The 18,727-nt window shown below is 51.9% G+C and overlaps 1 protein-coding gene across 3 annotated transcripts in view; it reads right to left on the minus strand.

Annotated features, from left to right (window-relative positions):
* The window catches only part of PXDN (peroxidasin), a 67,119-nt gene that overhangs the window by 34,081 nt on the left and 14,311 nt on the right, over positions 1–18,727 (minus strand). For 2 of the 3 annotated variants that reach the window (XM_074331615.1, XM_019752024.2), the window contains exons 2-4: positions 6,838–6,909; positions 6,253–6,324; positions 2,584–2,655 (exon numbers count right to left, since the gene is read on the minus strand). In XM_074331615.1, coding sequence (XP_074187716.1) covers positions 2,584–2,655; positions 6,253–6,324; positions 6,838–6,909 — 216 coding nt within the window. The remainder of the gene's footprint in view (positions 1–2,583; positions 2,656–6,252; positions 6,325–6,837; positions 6,910–18,727) is intronic. The other variant, XM_074331616.1, reaches the window with a different exon arrangement.

An 18,727-nucleotide genomic window follows, 5' to 3' on the forward strand; every position in this document is an offset into this window, starting at 1 on the left:
AAACTATGCGACTGCCAGAGTTCATGCTCTTTGCTTTCACGACGGTCCCCGTCCTGCCGCTGACTTATATATTCACATACAATTCCTTCTGATGGTCCTGAATACTGCGTTCTCACTTTGAAAATTGGCGTTTTTTTTCCTTCAGTAAAACACTGAGTCACCTTCTAACTGGGTGCTTCTGCTGGGACCCCCCCACCCCATCCACACAGCAAGAGCAGAGTCCCCACCCACGCACCACGCACCCACCCCGCCACGCACACGTTTTAAATGTCAGGTTCTTCAAGGGGTGCTGGGGATCAACAGGAGTGACAGAGCCCGGCCCCAGCGTGACAGGTCTCCATCATAAGCACAAACAGAAGAAAGCTTTCTTAAAACTCACCCTCCATCGTTAGAGACTTTCACTAACTTTTCCAAATCACTGTAACTTCAAAGTCACCAAACTCAACTCGAGTCACCCGCACCCAATCCCGTGCATGTCCGGGCCTCCCCCAGGACAGCTCCAGAACCGCCACAGGCAGGGTGACTCCCAGCCTGTGAGAAGGCGGCCCAGCTGGGGGCCTGCAGAACTCTGGCCTCCCCTGGTCACAGTCAGGTCACTGTGACACCTCCTGTCACCCCTCCTGCAGCCTCTATCACAGGACTGTGCCTGAAGGGGACAGGATCAAACAAAAATCTGCCATAGCCACTGTAGGGCAGCTCCAGGGATGCGGCCAGTCAGGGGCTCAGACACATGGAACAGACTCACGGAACAGACACACTCAGCTGGGCAGGCAGGGGAAGCCCCCCGAGGGCAGGAAAGGGGCATGTGTCAGTCCCACAGCGACTGCCCACGACAGGCTGGCCAGGCAAAGGGCTGACCGGAAGGGACACAGGGTCCTGCCTTGAATGCGCTGAGAGCCCTCACTGCCAGGGGCACACAGGCTCCTTTGCGGCTGCAGCTCCGGCGGCCTGGGGGCCAGCCACCCCGCCCCGACAGTGGAGGCAAAGACAGACCACGGAGAGGAAGCAAGTCTGGTTCTAACCCATGTTTCCTGACCCTGCACAGGCGTGTGCACTGCCTGCGACCCCAGCCTCCCCAGGAGGCCCAGCACTCAGTGTCCCTCCCATCCCCAGGCTCCAGGGGCTCATCCCTTCCTGCCTCCCCTCTGGTCTGGGGGGCCCCATAGCGCTCTGCACACGGCAGGACAGCATCCACCGCGTTCTGGGAGGGATGCTCATGGCCTCCTCACACAGGGCCCTCTGAGGGTGGGGACCGGTGCTGTGTGTTCACCCCTGGGACCCTCAGCGATGACAGCTGAATGGGAGAACCCAGAGGCAGAGACCCCTGACTGCCCAGTGCTGGGTTTCAAAGGCAGCCTGGCTCGCGTGCTCCCACAGTCTTCAGGCTGAGTCAGACAAGCGCACCTCAGAGACCTGTCCCAGACTCTTTCTTTCTTGACAGTGACTCAGCTCACCCCTCAGGAGGCTGGAGCACCTCCTACCTCCGCCTGTCGGCACATGTGAACCACAGCCACACTTCACCACCCCTACCACGATGACCTTACTGTCTCCATCCCACAAAAAGCTGGGTTCCTCTGTAAACTGCCCCTCCATCTGGATGTTTTCCAGAGATTCCCACGTGTTTCTGCAATGATCTGAACTTGTCCCGTCTCCTTCTCTCTGAGGCGGAGACTGCCCAGCCTGTCAGAATTCTCCCCAGTCTGGTCTGTGCTGTGCAAACCTGCTCAGGACAGCAGCTGTCGCTCAAATAGACAGACAGGTGCTTGCTGACAAGCTCGAGCAGGGTGCTTCCAGGGAGCGCCTTCTCCCCAGCTCTGCCTGCAGCCTGCCCAGCCAGCGGACAAAGCATGGGCACACGTGTGTGGCTGTGGCACAGGGCGTCACACTCAGCTCAGCTCAGCAAACAGCTGTTTGGGGCCCGAGGAACAAAGCGCTAGCAGAGCCTGAAGCTCGGGAACGGCTCTGGCTCAGTGACAGTGGGTGACCCGCCAAGCAGACAAGCCCGAAAAAAACTCCTTTTCCTGGGAAATACACTTAAAAATGAACATGCTGACATTGCAGCAAAGCAGGACTTCATATGTGGCCAAAGAAGCAACATCCTATAGACACTAAGTAGCAACGCATGGAAGACGGTTGATTTTCTCCAGAACGATGGCGTCACATGTAAAGAAAGTCACCAGGCTGTGTAGACACACAGCAGGCAACAGGACACCACCATCTCCTCGCCCCACACGCCCCAGCTCTTCTCCCCAAACGACCTTTATGTGCTCAGACTGGTTTGCAAGTGTGTCTGTCCTTTAAACCGGGGCACCATGGGAACAGGGCCAGTCTACTGCCATTTGTGTCACGAATGCAGGGCCCAGGGCCTGGGGTATGGCTGCAACTAGGAAATGCCCACCAGGGGACAGACAATTATGGTGACAAGCTAGTGAATTACGGCCCACTCGTTTGCATGCACACGTTCCCTATGTCCCGCTAAGTCCAGGCATGCAACATGCAAACAGCAATCTCAGTTCACTCCCCTGCGAGGGGACAGAGCAGGTGACACCTACAGAAGCGAGGGCAGAAGCGAGGGCCACTTACAGTTGTTCTAGAGAGGAAAGTCCCTTAAACGCTTGCCTGTCAATTGACTGGATCTCATTCTTGTACAAATAGCTGAAACAAGAAACACGGGAGGGTTAGCACACGCACGCGAGGCAGAACCTCAGAGGGCACGCAGAGTGACGAGGACTCTGGGACAGTTTCAAAATTAACAGTTGTAAGTTTACACAGTGAGCACTGGTCCCTCACACAGGCCCCTGTCCCCCTCTCAGAGGACAGTCTCAAGTGACAGGCAGCGGGTGCCAGAAGCAGGTGCTCCAACCACTGCTCCCCGGGTTCAGGGAACACACGTTTTACGGCCTAGGAATCGTGAGAACTCATTTGCTTCACACCCTGAAAAAATAAAATCACTTCCCCACAAACGCGTAACATGCACTGATTCTGTAACTGATAGTTTTAAAACATCCGGAAATAATTTGGGGAGTTGACGAGAGAAGACTAAATGTGTCTGAACTACTCACGCCCCCAAGAGTCCCACTGTCAGCAGAAGCAGGACCAGGGACATCAGAAGCTACGTAACTGGCCTGTGGGCTACTCTTGTGTGGCCGGCAGCTGACAGTATTTTCCACATTTTTTTCCTTTTCTTTTTTAAGGAGGACAGTGCTCACAGTGGCCCCTGTGGAGATCAAACCGTTCGGAACCTTGGTGTTTTTAGCACCATGCTCTAACCAAGTGAGGTAACTGGCCACCCCCTACTTTTTACATTTTTAAGTGGTTGCAATTTCAAACAAAAAACAGTACTTCATGGCGCATGAAAATGGTAAAAATTATGTGAAAGCTAAATTCAGTGTCCTGAAGATGTGTGGCACCTGGCCACGCCCACTCGTTTAGTCCCACCCGCAGCTGTGGCCCAGTGGCCCATGACGCCCCAAGTCTGAGCTGCTAAGCCTTCTTAGGACAAGCCTGCACCTCCGGAACGGACTCACGAAGGAGCACGACCACAAGCCTGTGGTTGGCTCTGCCCCCCCGACATGACTGGTGCTCAGCACAGTCCCCACGTCTGTCCATCACAAGACCCTGGTGACCCCAGAATCCATGAGTGCAGCAGGCACCTCCACACAGGCGGGCGGACCAGCCCACACCATGTACCCGTCTGCTTCTGACCCAGGCAGCTGCTTCTCCTCCCGCCGGCCCCTCGGTGGCTGGCTTCTCACCTCACCTGCTTGGGCTCCCTGGGAATCAACATGTGGCCCAATGCTTGTCACTTCGCGTACTGCATCCCAGGACACGGTGCCTGGTTGTGTTTTCATTCATACGTTCGGTGCAGGGCCCCATGTAACAGGACCTGCTCTGCTGTCTTTCACTGTTGCAATCCACTCCTGTGCGAACCTCACGAAGGTCCATAAGCAGCCAGATCCCCCCACCAAGTGACAGCCCTGCGCCCACATCAGAGGCCTGGCACGGCAGAGATTTCTCCAGGCTGCACGGTGGTGAGGCCTTGAGCTGCCACGTACTGGCTGTGTGGTCTTGGCTGAGACATTGGCCCCCCCCTGCCTCAGTTTCTCCCATGTAAAACGGGACCACAGAGACCAAACAAACAGGCGTGAAGCTCAGAGTGCAGCCAGCGAGTGGGAACGCCGCTGCGTGTCAGGGACCACGCCCAGAAACGTGAGTCTGAAGGGAGGTTTCGTGACCCTTCTTTGAAACAAAACATCAGTAGGGACCTCAGTGTGCATTTATATTAAACAGGGTGAGTAAAGGAATCCTTTTAATGGGACCAAACTAATATGGACGCCTGCGTGTCAATAAAGACAGGAGAACATCATTTGTTTTCATAAGAATGATTGGGTATTGATCACCTTCTAATAATAAATTATAAATAATACTCTACTTCATCACAGAGCTGACCCTTGAATGTAAGTTCTACCTGAAGAGTTAATCTCATCATCGGGAAAATTATGCCTTACCAGCAGTAACTGGGGTTGCAGCAGACGGAATACTCAGCTTCTAAAAGGTACTTTGGCACTGACTAAACATACAAGGCTGACGTAACCAATGAATTCCGGAAGAGATCTTACCCATCACACAGCCTCCGAACTCAGTGCTCATCCGTGCCCTCTCCCATGAGGTCTGAGGGAACAGGGGCAGGGCCCCGGGACCCTTTCCTGTGACCGCTCCATGCCTGCCCCTCGGCGCTTTCCTCATCACGGTCCATCTCCTCCCTTGCCTGCTGACCACCGCTCAGCCCACCCCCAGTGACCGGTGGCACCTAGGCCAGTGGGCACCACAGTGGGCACACGGGTGCTTTGAGAGGGCGCTGGTCAGTAGGCAAGGTGTAAAGAGTATTATCGAGTGGAAGAGATTATCTTAGGTGAAAAATGAAGTGTCCCAAACTCCTTGACATTAAGTACATTTGCAGGGCAAATAATAATTTGCTCTTAAGTAATTCAAACCAAAACCAAATATAAAATAAAAAGCAAACTACACACACACACACACACACACACAGTAAATCTGGCCCTCGGTAACCTAAGTGTGCTTTCCAAGAAATCAAAAACTTTCTTTTGGGACTTGCACAGCATGTAAAACAATAATAAGAATGCAAAAACTAAAAGAATAAATAGAAGGCCTGCCCCTCATTTTAAAAACGGGTAATAAGACTTACTAATGCTCACACAGAATTAAAAATTAACAAACTGTGCCAAAAGTGGTGGAGAAAAACGTCTACACATAACACACTCAAATACCTTCACTGAGGAAAATGCATTTTCATTAACAGCTACAGTCAGCTGTGTAGTTAAGAACTACTGACGTCTAAAAGCAAACGGATTCTAAAATATACATCAACACTGACAATATGACTTTGTTTTAAAAACCAAAATAACTTACAGATGTTCAGGTTTACATGTGACACAAATTTTCATTAAAAACACTGATATCCCCCATTAAAATGACTCTATTTAAGAAGTGATCTAAGTTCTGAAAGTAAGAACAGCATGTTCAACGCACACGACGCACCCTTGCCATCTGTGGAGGAGCAGCAGGTGGTCACAATGCTTTTCCCATCGCTTTCCAAGCTCAAAGTAAGTGCCCGTGAAGGCACGACACCAGCTCTTCCCAGCAAGGTCATGTTACAAACTGCAAAACCCACTTCAACAAGCAGGGGTTTTCAATGCCAGCAAAGCAATTACATAACACCACGTTTTAAAGGCAGAATACAACTAAACTGCATAAAGAAGAGGTGAAGTCACTCAGAAGACGGGAAAATCAGGAGTCAGTGCCTGGAAGGCTTGTCTGACCTGTCGCCCATCGCTGGGGAGGCGACTCGAAACTGTTCTGAGAGCTTATGTTTTCTAAAACATATGTCAGCTCTTCACCCACATAGGCGACTGACTATGTGGCAACTTCCACCCCAAGAAGGGCCATTATGACGCCCACAATGACTTTCAGAGACTCTGGCTTTGACGTTCTCTCAGCCTGTTTTCCTTAAGGCTCAGTAGCTAAACACAAAACTTTGCACAACGTAGCACTTTATACTTATGACAACTCACTTTAAAAATCCCAGCCTAAATCTCACTCACCTTCTGAAAACAAAACTTCCTTACATGAATGTACTAACCGTTCATCAACAGTACAAAGTGCAGCTCGGTGAGTCCACAGTGCAAACATAAATAGCAAGATTTGGGGGAGAGAGCTGGTCATTGAACTTACAGGTATTTTAAATTCTCCAAGTCTTCAAAGGACCCACTAGGGATTCTCTTGATCTGATTATTGTTGAGAAGTCTAGGAAGGAAGTTTCAGTAAGAATTAAAAACACAACACTTCGGAATGGTGTTATGAAAAAACATTTCCTATAATCTTGAAAAACTTCACAAAACAATTAAGCCACGGACCTTAAGTTCAACATTTGCTAAATTAACTCAAAGAAATAGTACTTTCCGTGTTGGACCCTCGTGATTCCAAGTGTGCTTAAGAAATGAGGGTCCACGACCCTCCCTCCCCCCCTTCCCCCCGTAGTTTCAGATTTGTGTGCAACAGAGCAGGCGTTCCCTGTCCCCCACGCGGGAGAGACATGGTTCTGTGTCCTGTATCTCTCAGGCTCTCCACGCCTGCCAGGACGGGGGCCAATGGGAAGGCCATCATGCAAAAACGGGAAGTACGGGGACCTGGCCAGACATGTCAGTGCAGGGCAGTTCTCTGGCAGTGACCGCTCGTCTGCCCTGGAAAGGGGCGGCATGCACAAGCACCGGCCCTCCTCCACCTGTCCCACTGGCCCCCGTGCAGCATCGGACTTACAAGGTATTCAGGCTCCTCAGCCTCCTGAAGGCTCCAGGCTGGATCTCTCTGATTCTGTTAAAGCGAAGATCCCTGTGAAGAGACAAGAAATGCGTTTACAGCGCGACATCGTCACTCGGCACTATTCTGGGCCGTTGGTGAATATTCACCTGCAAACCGTGCGGAGGTGTTTAAGGAATGAAATTACGCAGCTCATGCCTTGGATGAACCATCTCTGGCTGATGCTGCCTAGTACAGGAATATTTATCTGAATGACAGATCGGTGGCCTCACCTTACACACGTCTGTGTAAACAATTATTATGAGGAGGTGAACAATTGCATTAACTGCCTACCCATCCATCTTCTGCCAACCCACCGAAAAACCATTCAATGTCAGTAAGAGTTAACATATTAAACACAGCTTTAATTCGCATCTATTCAACAAGAGGGACACGGGCTGTGCAATTGTGTAAACACTTCAGAGCTCACTCCCGTAATTTCATGAGCTGGAATTCGGTTGTTTACCAGCTAACTACCTATAACGTTTTCTCAGTGAGGAAGTTTACTGAATGTCTCAGGCCACAGAGCTCATTCAGCACACAAGTGGGGAAAATAAGGCTGATACCCGGGATCTCAGCCTACTGCTTCTAACCAGGTAGTTTACGTAGCGTTAAATGTGCACGGGTAGACCAGTCGTTTGTGTTTTCAGGGACAAAGGAAGGACCTAAACAGCCTGGACAGACCACACACTGAGCTGCCACCTGGCCCAGCACAGTCCACCTTCGAGCCGAGCGAGTTTGGGGAGCTCTGACACTGAGGACAGCGGATTCAGGGACAAAGGCACACAGGGAGGTCTGTTTTTGCCCTCCCCCAGCTTGAATTAAAATCTATAAACTAGTTTGAATGTCACTGAAAACAAACAGAAAGACTGCCTTCTTTATCAAAGAGTCCTAGAAAAATTAAAATTCCTTACTCATAGGTCCAACCCCTTCCAACAGTCTAGTAGGGATTATTGCGGGTTGAACTGTGTCCCCCAAATTCTCATGGTGCAGTCAGTCCTTCCCCCATGGCCTCAGAATGCATCCTTATTTGGAGACAGAGTCTTTATAGAGCTGTCCCAGGCAGAATGAGGTCAGTAGGGTGTTTCCGGATCCAAAAGGACTCATGTCTTTACAAAGAGGGGAAATTTGGAGACAGGCGCAGAGGGAGAGTGCCCTGTGAAGACTGGACTTACTCTGCCACAAACCAAGGGACACCAAGGGCCGCTGGCAAACCACCAGAAGTTGGGACACATGGCACAGATCCTTCCTCACAGCTCAGGAGGAAGCAACCCTGCAAACCCTCGATCTCGTACTTATAGCCTCCAGGGCCAAGAGATAATATTTATTTCTGCTTAAGACGCCCCTCTGTGGTGCTTTGCTATGTCGGCCCCAGGAAACCAATGTGGGGACTCTGGGCAGCATTTGGTCCAAATCATGAATGGATGTTTCTCCTGTGACATTTACTGAGAGGGTTTAATGTTCATAATCTTTTCAGGAATCTGGTTATTCTGAGACCATTTCATAACCGTAAATGATTTGAGAATTGGTCCTAGTTTATGATGTCATACGAGCCTCTCCAAAATGTGTTAGCCACTGTCATTCGCTGTGTGTGGCTTCCTCCTAGGGTATAGTTCTCGGGAAGGGGGTCCCCTCCGCCCACCCAGGCAGCCACAGCCACCCTCCGACCTGTGATCCCAACCCCTCAACCTGGTTTGCCTTCTCTGACAATTCCCATCATCCACCAACAAATTCTCCCGGGAACAATGCCCCCCAACTCCCACATGAGCCTGTTTGTAAGCAAACGAGAATTTAATTCACATCAGATTCAGAAAAGCGCACCTGGTTCCATTGGGGGAGGTGCTAGAGGTCAGGACGCTGGGGGCAGGGACAGGAGGACAGAAGGGAGGGAGGCAGGTTTCCAGCATGAACCTTGGATCAGGTACTAACGAGGAAACAGCTCAGTCTGCAGTACAAGCCCCAGGGCTGGGACGAGCACTCACCTCAAACATAACAAACTCAGGGTGACACAGAATTGAACGGACGTCTGGGCCGACACCAGAGCCAATGTCCCTGGCACACTCGCCGAGCTGCACTCCCATGCACAGCGGGAATGGGTCGGACGCCCTCGAGCTTCAAGTACAGGGTGAGGCTGCGGCTGGACCGCCTCCAGCTCTGCCTCCTGCTCCCCAAGAAACTCAACTGACGGACGGGAGCCAACAGCGAAAACAACTTGGGCACCAGAAGGCAAACCTTCCATGTGGATGAAGGACTTGGCCACTTGAAATTAAACCCGGGCAGACGGCAGGAAAGGTTGAGAACTGGCCTCCTGATATGGACAACGACCCCCCCCCCCCATGTCTGCAGGTGGCGCGACCGAACCTCGGACAGCGGGGGGGCAGGGAGGAGCCGCGGGCACAGCAGCCCCCACAGCCGCTCTGAGCCCGAGTCGCCAGCCCCGACGTGATGACACGCTGCAAGGACCTCGTCTGAAAAGCTGAATTTACCTCTGTCACTGACACACATGTATATTGGTTACGTGTTGAAATACGAGTATGTTTGATACACAGGAGTTAAATAACGTCCTAGCAAAATTAACCTGTTCACTGCTAATTTTTTAGTGAAACTACCAGAAAACTTAAAATTCCTCACGTGCATCACACCCTAATTTTTCCGGATAGCACTGGCCTAGGTTAAGGGGGATATTTTACAAGCCTTTCACAGTGAGAGCGGTTCCCCTCTCTATTGACCAGGTAGCCTGGAAAAGACCCCACGGCTAGCCAGCCAAGGTGGGGCGCAAACAGGGCCCCCTTCCCTTAGCAGAGAAGCTAAAATGAGTTTTAAACAGAACGAAATTGAGGTTCTAGAACTGAAGACCACAACAGCTGAAACGAAAACCTCACTGCATGGACCAGACACCACACTGACTACAGGAAAAAGAAGGGGAGTGAACTCGGGAGCCTAATTTAGGAATTACCCACTCTGAAGAAGCGGAAACACTGTTTACACACTCAGCATTTACACACGCACACATCCAGGTCACCCCAGAGACAGCCATGCTTGGAGCAATGCAAGCGTAAGAGGCCATGTGACCCCAACCCATAGAGAGAGCAGAGGGAGTGAAGACCATGGACAGGGAAACCAAGAGTCATTTCATATACGAGCCCCAAATTCAAAGTCACGACTGCAAAGTATGGGGCTGCGTTTCACCTGAGTGAGTTCCCACCCAGAAAGAAATGTCAGGATGGGTGATGATTCTCTTCAGCAGTGTCCTCTGTGGGGTCCCCTGGTCGGGAGTGACATCACCTGGGAACTTGTTAGGAAAGTAAAATCTGGGCCCTACCCCAAGTCTGCAGACTCAGAAACTCGGGGGGTGGGGCTGGTGATCTACATTTTAATCTCTCCAGGTGAAGCAAGGTGAAAACCACTGTTCTTCAGAGATGCTGGAAGGAGGCGCTGTGTGTGTGTGTGACTGTGTGCATATTTGTGTGTGCGTCTTCTGTGTGGTTACATGAGTGGCCTTTGTACCTGCAAACGCCCATGAACAGACACTAACTGCAGGTGTGTGTGCCTCCCCATCCGAGCCTTAGCCCCTCGTCACTGCTGACACAAAGCATTACATACAAATAACTGCATTCTGCACTTAACAAGTGGTTAAAACCAAGTGTGCAATTTAATTCCCCTTTTTTAACTTCTAAATAATGTGTAACAGTCTGGGCAGGCAAATCCCCCTACACCGAGGACCCTCTACGACCTGTATTGCACATGGGTGTGGCTCAGTTATTTTACAAGCAATTACTCTTATAATCTAGTAACTACTTCACAAAGAACCCTAACGGTAAACAAAACTGTCCTAAACGCAACAATGAGCATTTGAGAAACACTCCCTCAGCGTGGCTGTGCTCCCACGCCCCAGCGGAGTGCCCTCTCCCTGGGGCCATGGGGCTGAGTACGGTGGCAACGTGGCCACACAGCCCTCACCCACACCTGCTTGCAACAACCAGGCCATCTGGTTATCGGCCACCAGCAGGGTTTCGGTGCCACTTCTCCCAACAAACAACAAACTCCTGGAAAGTCGTCCATGGAGTGGGCATCATGAGGAAAAGAGCCAGACTGAAGAAAGCTCTGGAAACGCACAAATGGCATGGTGACGAAAAGGCTGAGCCCACATGAACACTGAGCAGACAGAGGACAGCGTTACCTGCCTCTGAGGCCACGAGCGAGGCCCCGGGATAGCTCTGCACCCCTTCCTGCATGAGCCGGGACGTGTCCACCTGCCCCGTGCAGGCGCCTGAGCCACAAAACATCCAAACAGCCGAGACAGTGCTACGACATGTGCATGCGGAGACGGGCGGGTAAGAGGTCGCCACCAACCGTAAAGCTCTTTACAAACAGCCGTGGTGGCCGTCACCTCCAAGGTCGGCGGGCGCGTGAGGGGCATCTCCACACTTAGAGAGGCTCGGTGTAGGGCAGGAAGACACTCAAGGGCTCCCAGAAATTACGACTTTAGGGCAAGACCTGGTGAACGTCACGGTCCACTCCAACCTTGGCTACAGAAGCGACCGAGGTAACACCGAGGGGTGGGGGTGCTGGTGGGCACAAGTTAGGGAACGGTAAAGTGGCTCATTTTGGGAGGGAGCACTGGAATCGGTTAGAAAAAATCCCTGCATTTGGCAAACAAGGATTCAGAAACTAAGAAGCAGGGTAATTTCCCTGCAGCCACTCTCTCGGGAAGTAGCAGAACAAGTGAGAGTCAGCCCGGCTCTGGTCAGGCCAGGCCACTCCCAGAGGCGTCTCCACGCCCGGGGGGAGTCCACGCCCCTCCTGCAGTGCCCACCTGTGGCTCCACCAGGGCAGCGACCCTCACTGCCTGGAACCACCGTGACCCCTGAGGCACGAGGTCTGCAGGTCAGACTCTCAAAAACGGAACCTGGGTCATTCCTATCTTCTAGTAAAAAGCCCAGCAGACTCTAAGTTTATAAGGCGAAGAGTTTCAGGGTGACTGCTTTGTTTTAATGTTTCCATTATTGCAAAACCTTGATAGAAACAAAACACCTACCAGAAAAATACAAAAACAAAAAGCTGGGAAGAACTGCAGTGTTTGGGATGAAGCACAGGTTTACATTTAATATCAAAACCACGACTTACTGCAGAGCGTTGGATAATCGCAGTTCAGAACTCAGACAGAAGTCAAGATCCAAACGTTAACTGAACTCCCTCTGGGGCTTCTTGCCTGCGAGCTCCCTTTCACCATAACACAGAACAGACAGACCACCAGAGATGTTTCATTTAATCATCAAAAGTCGCCATGAGGGAAAAAAACACAATCATTGAAGACTTATAAAGTCCATCTTACTATCCTCTTCAAGTATGCCAATTTTGAAAATAAGACAATCTTCACTTTTTCCTATTTACTAAAGTGACACGTTTTACCTTTCCTTGAAATTTTAAAAGATTAAGAATGATTTGTCAACAAATTCAAAATCACACAGTAGATACTGTTTGGTGTGACAACCAAAAGTATTTCGATTACAGATTGAAAACGTACCTTATCAAAGCAGCAAACCTGACAGAAGTTACTTTTCTCATGATTAGAACTCGGGTATTTTGTTCCTTCTCGAGTCTGCGTCTGGGGCTGTGTGTCCACAGCACAGGAGCAGGTGTTACCTGCCAACATTCTCTACAAATAACACATCTCAGAGGTGAAGTGTCTTTATTTTCAATGCTTTTGTATCAGCGCTTTCTCTTTAGAGCCTGGATTTTTTAAAGTATTGGGGCATGAGTACATGTCATATAAGAATTTTGATCATGTCTGGGTCAGAATGTGCCAAGTGGTCTGGAGGCCCCCAGCACCATCCTGGTTTCTGGCTCCGGGCCGAGCTGTACAATTTCCAGGTGAGTGAGGGGGCGCAGCACGGCCACCGACCCAGACCTTCTGAGAAGCCTGCAGTACGGACCCCAGGGCTTCTGAGTCCCGCTTCCGAGGGGACACATTTCAAGTACTTACTGAGGTTAAAAACCAGAGTTACAATAGATGCAACACCCTTCTGATGACAAGATTCTACCCGGAAATGCTGACCCTCCTTCGAGCTCCCCATTCAATTTCTACCCAAAGTGTGGACACTGGAGATCGGTGACGGTCGCGTAGTTTAAAAACAACACCTTGAAACCCGACCTTAGGGTCTGTCATTCATATTTGGCCGGAATGAAATGATTTACACTTTGTGCACGGATGCTGCCGTTCAGACACTGAAACCTGTGTGTTGGTGTTACCGCTGTTAGCGGCGCAGGACGACCGCGTACGAAGACCATCACTGGAGCAGCCTCCAGTGCTTGGCGCAGTCTCCGCGCACGGCACACTTGCTTCTTTACAGCGATGAACACCAGGCACCTGCATGTTTAACGAACGTCAGCAGCCGTTGTGGACCCTCAGCCCCCTGATGAGCCCCAAGCCTGCACCAGGGCGGCGGCAGGACACACGGACAAGGGCGTGGAGGGACAGTCACCAGGACTGCCGGGGACCGGACGTGTGCTGTGTGGGAAGGAAGGGCTCAGGCAGACGCTCACCTCAACTACTGCAAGTGTCTGGGCCCCTCACTGAGGTGGGCGCTGGGGGGCGTCGGGGTGAAGGGCACACGAGCCTCAGATGCAGCTACACCTCCAAGCGGGGGGGCTACGCAGACACACAGTGTGCAGCCTGGAGGAAAAGCCCAGCGTGAGGACAAAAGTAGAGCTGTCACTCAGAGCCACAGGACTGGAAGACGGCAGGGAGACTGTGCCCAGAGGAGGGAGTGACAGAGCGAGGAGACGGGACAACCTCCACTCGGGAAACTTCACCAAAGGAATCGCTTTTAATTAATGTCGCCCCCCAAATCTGGTATTTATGCAGCTGATGTCTGAATATAATGTAATTCAATTTAATATTACTGAGTAATTTTGAAAAAACTGGGGTTACAGCTAGAAATCACAGAATTTTTATACATAACAACAATATTTACTCTTATTTTTGTTTTCATCCCTACCTCCCTCCTTTCACAAATCGTAAAAAGCAAAAAAGTACACAAAAAACAACACATGAAACAGTTTAAGGAGCTGGGGGGAGGGAAAAGGAGAACAAAGACAGAAAAAAATCAAGAATCACCCGAGATGCCTGAGGCAGGATATGACGCAAGTGGGGCTCCCAGCGTAGTAGCAGCCAACACTGGGAGGGAACCAGACAAACACAAAAGACTCATTAGCCCCCAAAACGTCCTCAGGCAACCGGGAAGGAACCTTTCGCTGATGCTGCCTTTCTCATCTGGAGGCTGGTGTGGAACAGCATCCTGAGGACAGATGGGGACAGCTCGTAGCTGGGGGGCCCCGCCCTCCCTGGCAGCCAGACGCAGGGCCCTGAGGCCCGACTCAAGGAAGCAGAAACACAAATTTCATCCAGTTTACCTCAGCTCCCCTTCTGCCTCAGGATTTGCTAAAAATCCTCTTGGGCGTGTGACGGCCACTTACCTTCTCTATCCAAGCCACTAAAATTTTTAAAAACATAACCAAAGATGCAGTCAGCAAAGGAAATAGCAGCATATCACAAGGAAAGCATGTGAGTGGGTCAGAGGCCAGGCCCTGGGTGCAGGCATTGCAGGGGACCCGCATCTGTGGACGAGTGACAATTATGGCACCGACACCACCAGACCCGGCCAACAGCCCTGCTCAGCTGCCTCCTGAGTCCTCCGCCTGATGCCTCTGCATAGGAGGCCTGACAATTAAGTTCGCAAACTTGTTACAATAATGTTGCTAACTTTTTTGGTATCAGAGGGATTATTCATTATGAATTTGTGCCAACTGGACAAACAGTTAACCAAGTTTACTATTTGGAAGTGCTGAAAAGGCTGCGTGAAAAAGTTAGACGACCTGAACTTTTCGCCAACAATTCATGGCTCTTGCATCACGACAATGCACCAGCTCACATGACACTGTCTGTGAGGAAGTTTTAGCCAGTAAACAAATCACTGTATGGGAACACCCTCCCTACTCACCTGATCTGGCCCCCAATGACTTCTTTCTTTACCCGAAGATAAAGGAAATATTGAAAGGAAGACAGTTTGGTGACATTCAGGACATCAAGGGTAATATGACGACAGCTCTGATGGCCATTCCAGAGAAAGAGTTCCAAAATTACTTTGAAGGGTGGACTAGGCACTGGCGTCAGTGCATAGCTTCCCAAGGGAAGAACTTCGAAGGTGACCGTAGTGATATTCAGCAATGAGGTATGTGGCACTTTTTCTAGGATGAGTTCGTGAACTTCATTGTCAGACCTCGTATAGAGAACTCCCGACACCACACCATGGCTATGACGACGCACAGCACCCTCTGGGATGCCCCTTGACATGGCCCTCAGCCACGTGATTACTGATAACCGCTTTCAAGAATGGAGCCATCAGAGTCCTGGAGGCCAGGGTCCTGCCCCTTGTCACCACGGCATGAGGTGGCTCATGGCCACCCATGCAGTGGATGACGCTGGGTCAGCAAACTGTACTGAGGTCAGTGTTTTTTGGCCGTTACGGTGAGGGACCTGTCTGATGGTTTGCTTCTTCTCCTCACTCTCCATCATCGGCTGAAACTTTTGTAAAACACGGTAAAAATGTTGTTGAATGTCACAGCAATGTCAAGTTGCTGTGGCAGCTCCTTTAACTATCTTGCTGCCAACGGTAACAAAGCAGCTGCACGCTGCCACCAGCACCCAGACCCACTCTGAGCATTACTTCTGCAGGTGACATCCATGCCACCCAGGGGACACAGGGCTGCTTCCTGGTGAAGGAGCAAAATACAAAGTGAGAGGGTCCCCCCAGGACTGTGCGTCCACCTCTGTTCAGTCGGCAGCCCCAGGAGCCGGGGAGAGGCAGACATTGGGTTCTTTGCTGAATATCACCCAGTTTTTCTTTCACGAGCCTTCGGAGGAGATGGGTCATCGGACAGGGTCCCCTGGATGAGCGGGGGGACCCTTATGCGGGATGGTAGTGCCCGCATAAGGCTGCTCTGGGCCACGTGGGGACTTAATTTTCTGTGGGGCAGCCGAGTTCCCTGCTGTGTCTCCCATTCACCCAGGATCTCAGATCCCAGAGGCCACACGGACTGGAGAGGCCCACGGGGACTCAGCACACCACCTGCCAAATGCTCTCGTCTGTCGTCCCCCTGCCTTGAATTTCTGCACCAACAAGCCACGGACCCTGCCTGCTACATCTCAATCGATGCCCCATCTGGCAGGATATAGCTAGCTACGCCCAGAAGGCCAGCAGAAGGGCTCCTGGCTCTGTAGACACACGGTCTCTGAAGTTACCACTGCACTGTCACTGCAATGACGGTCACACTGCAGTGGGCGTGCTAGGCTCAGCCAGTGACACTGCCCACGGCACCGCAGCGTGCCACTCGAAACACTGTATGTCAGGAAATAACCCTCTTCTCCTGACTTTCTCAAGCCTAATGCACGGCTCGCAGGCCAACAAACCCACACGGGGCCACGCGGGCCCTCGGCCCAGGCTGTGGACGAGGTGCTGGCGGCACTGGATCTCACCCCTCTGCCTGGGAGAGTAACCTGCTTCTAGGCTGTATGTTTCGGGGGCACCGCTGGTCAGGCCAGTCCCCGAGGCCCTCCCTGTGCCTTGAAAAGGACAGCGTGGACCCTGGGACCATGGTGAAAAAAATCACAACATACGCATTTTCCCTGCTTTCCAGGGAAAAAGGCAGAAGTGGGCACCAGTCTTCCCCAAGGCCATTTCCTCTGTCCCAGAAAGCCCAGCGTACGGGGTTACGCCAAGGACACGGTGCCGTTGTGGGAGGGCCCCACGCGGTCTTCTGAGCAAACATGAGGCAGAAACCACTGCAGGGACGAGCGTGAAATCCATTCCTTCCAACTAAGTGTGTCAGTGAAAACACAGCAGGCTGACGTCGCTCTAATTAGAAACAGCAAGGACACGGGCAGGTTCCCAGCAGAGTGTGCCAAGGTTCTGGGCGGGGGCGGTGGCCGTGGGAACCGGCCTCCTGCTGCTCGTCTGCGTGTGTCACCGCCCTGCTGGGAGGACAAGATACGCTGCAGGCAGGAGCCCACCTCCTGTCTGTGACACCTCAGGCCTCACACAGGTACGATGGCCCCAGTCCTCTGTCGGCCTGGCATCCAGTTCTGGACTCTGGAAGCAGACAGGCCAAGGTGTCACCATCTGGGGACATCCCTGCAGGCCAGGCGGATTCACGCCCAGCTGACTCCCACTGGGGGGCATCCCAGCCAGGTTGTGTCGTGTGTGCGGGCACACACACGCGTGCTCCAGGCACAGTACGCCCTCTGCACGCCGAGTGGTCTGTCAGTCCTTCCTGCCTTGGCAGCAGACAGGAGAGATGCTGCCTGGAAGAGCACACGGGCCTGGGCTTGGGTCTTGCCTCTGCACTTTGCTGCTGTGTGACCCTAGACAGACACGTAGACGTCGCTGAGCATCCATGTGCTTGTGCATAGAATAAGGTAACCACGTTACCTGCCTCCCAGGACCACTGTGAGGAGATGAAGGGCAATGAGCCCAGCAGGAAGCAGAGGATAAGGGGGATCGCAGCCCGGAGACAAAGGGCAGGGGGGGTACAGGCCCTCACAAGGGAGGGGGGCGGCGTTCTATGCAGAGTGCAGGGACCACCCTCTGAAAGGGACAGGCCACCTCCCGCTCTCATGGTGTGGTGTTCCTTCATGTCACCTGAGGGGGACAGGTTCAGAGAAATGAACTGACTGGCCTGGAATCACATCGTCTAACAGGGCAGCTGGGAAGGGACCTCCAGCCTCATGCCCAGGCCTGGCCTCCGTGTCCCTAAGACCCTGCTCTTCTTTGGGGACACTCCCAACAGTGCCTTCACGCAGTGTGATCTGAAAACAGTCACAGCAGCGCTCAGCACTCCCCAGTTTTCACCTGGCCGACACGCACGCATCGATAGAAAGACTAATCTGACTTAAATATGGCCATTTCCTTTAAAATGCTAATAACACCATTCCACATTTCTTCTCCAGAAAACGGCCATGAGCGAGTACGGGCAGAGAAGGTGCCTGGCTGGGGAGTTCCTGACCCACAGGCTCACGCCAGCTCCCTGGTGGAGAGTCTGACGGTGCGGGTTCCACAGCTCCCACCTGCATTCAGGCCCCTTTGTTCAGAGCCCTGTGGGTCCTGTTTGCCCACAGCCACCTGATTCTCCTGCCCTCAGTGGCTTTTCCTGTCGGAAACCACATCACCAAGGACAATGCCTTCTACACACAAACAAAGACTCTGCCACCACACCCCTGAGTCTGTGTAAACTCCTGTTGGAAATAAGACAGCAGGCTCATCTAATTTACCCAATGGGCAAAACGCTGAGAATCAAGTCGCCAAATTGTTGGTGCCAGAAAGTTCTCACTCACACAGAAAGCCTCCTGCAAAAGCATCACAGGATCACACTGGACTGGCAGGGCAAGCGACCAGCAGTGCCGGGAGGTGTTTGCCGAAGGGCTGGTGCACATATCAGGGAGTGGAAAGCAAAGAGCCACAAACAAGAACGTCACCAAATGCGGAAGAACGGAGGCCACGTCCCTAACGATCCACGGAGCGCAGGGCACCACTTACGAGGCAGACCCTCGCCTGGATGTCACAACCAGGAACAGAGGGGTACAGAGTCGCATCACACACAGCGGATGGCACCAAACTCAAAGCATGGGAAACCCTGCAGGACACGTGACCTGCTATCCTTTCTAACCAATTAAATAAAATGAGAGAACTGCAGATTTTGAAAAGCTATGTAATGAGTCAGCTAAATGCCCTGTGCAGATGGATCCTGGCTCAAACCAACCATCTGTAGGTCCCACAAGCGCCCGTGCACACAC

Source organism: Rhinolophus sinicus, linkage group LG05, assembly GCF_036562045.2.
Source record: "Rhinolophus sinicus isolate RSC01 linkage group LG05, ASM3656204v1, whole genome shotgun sequence".
Classification (NCBI taxonomy): Eukaryota; Metazoa; Chordata; class Mammalia; order Chiroptera; family Rhinolophidae; genus Rhinolophus; species Rhinolophus sinicus.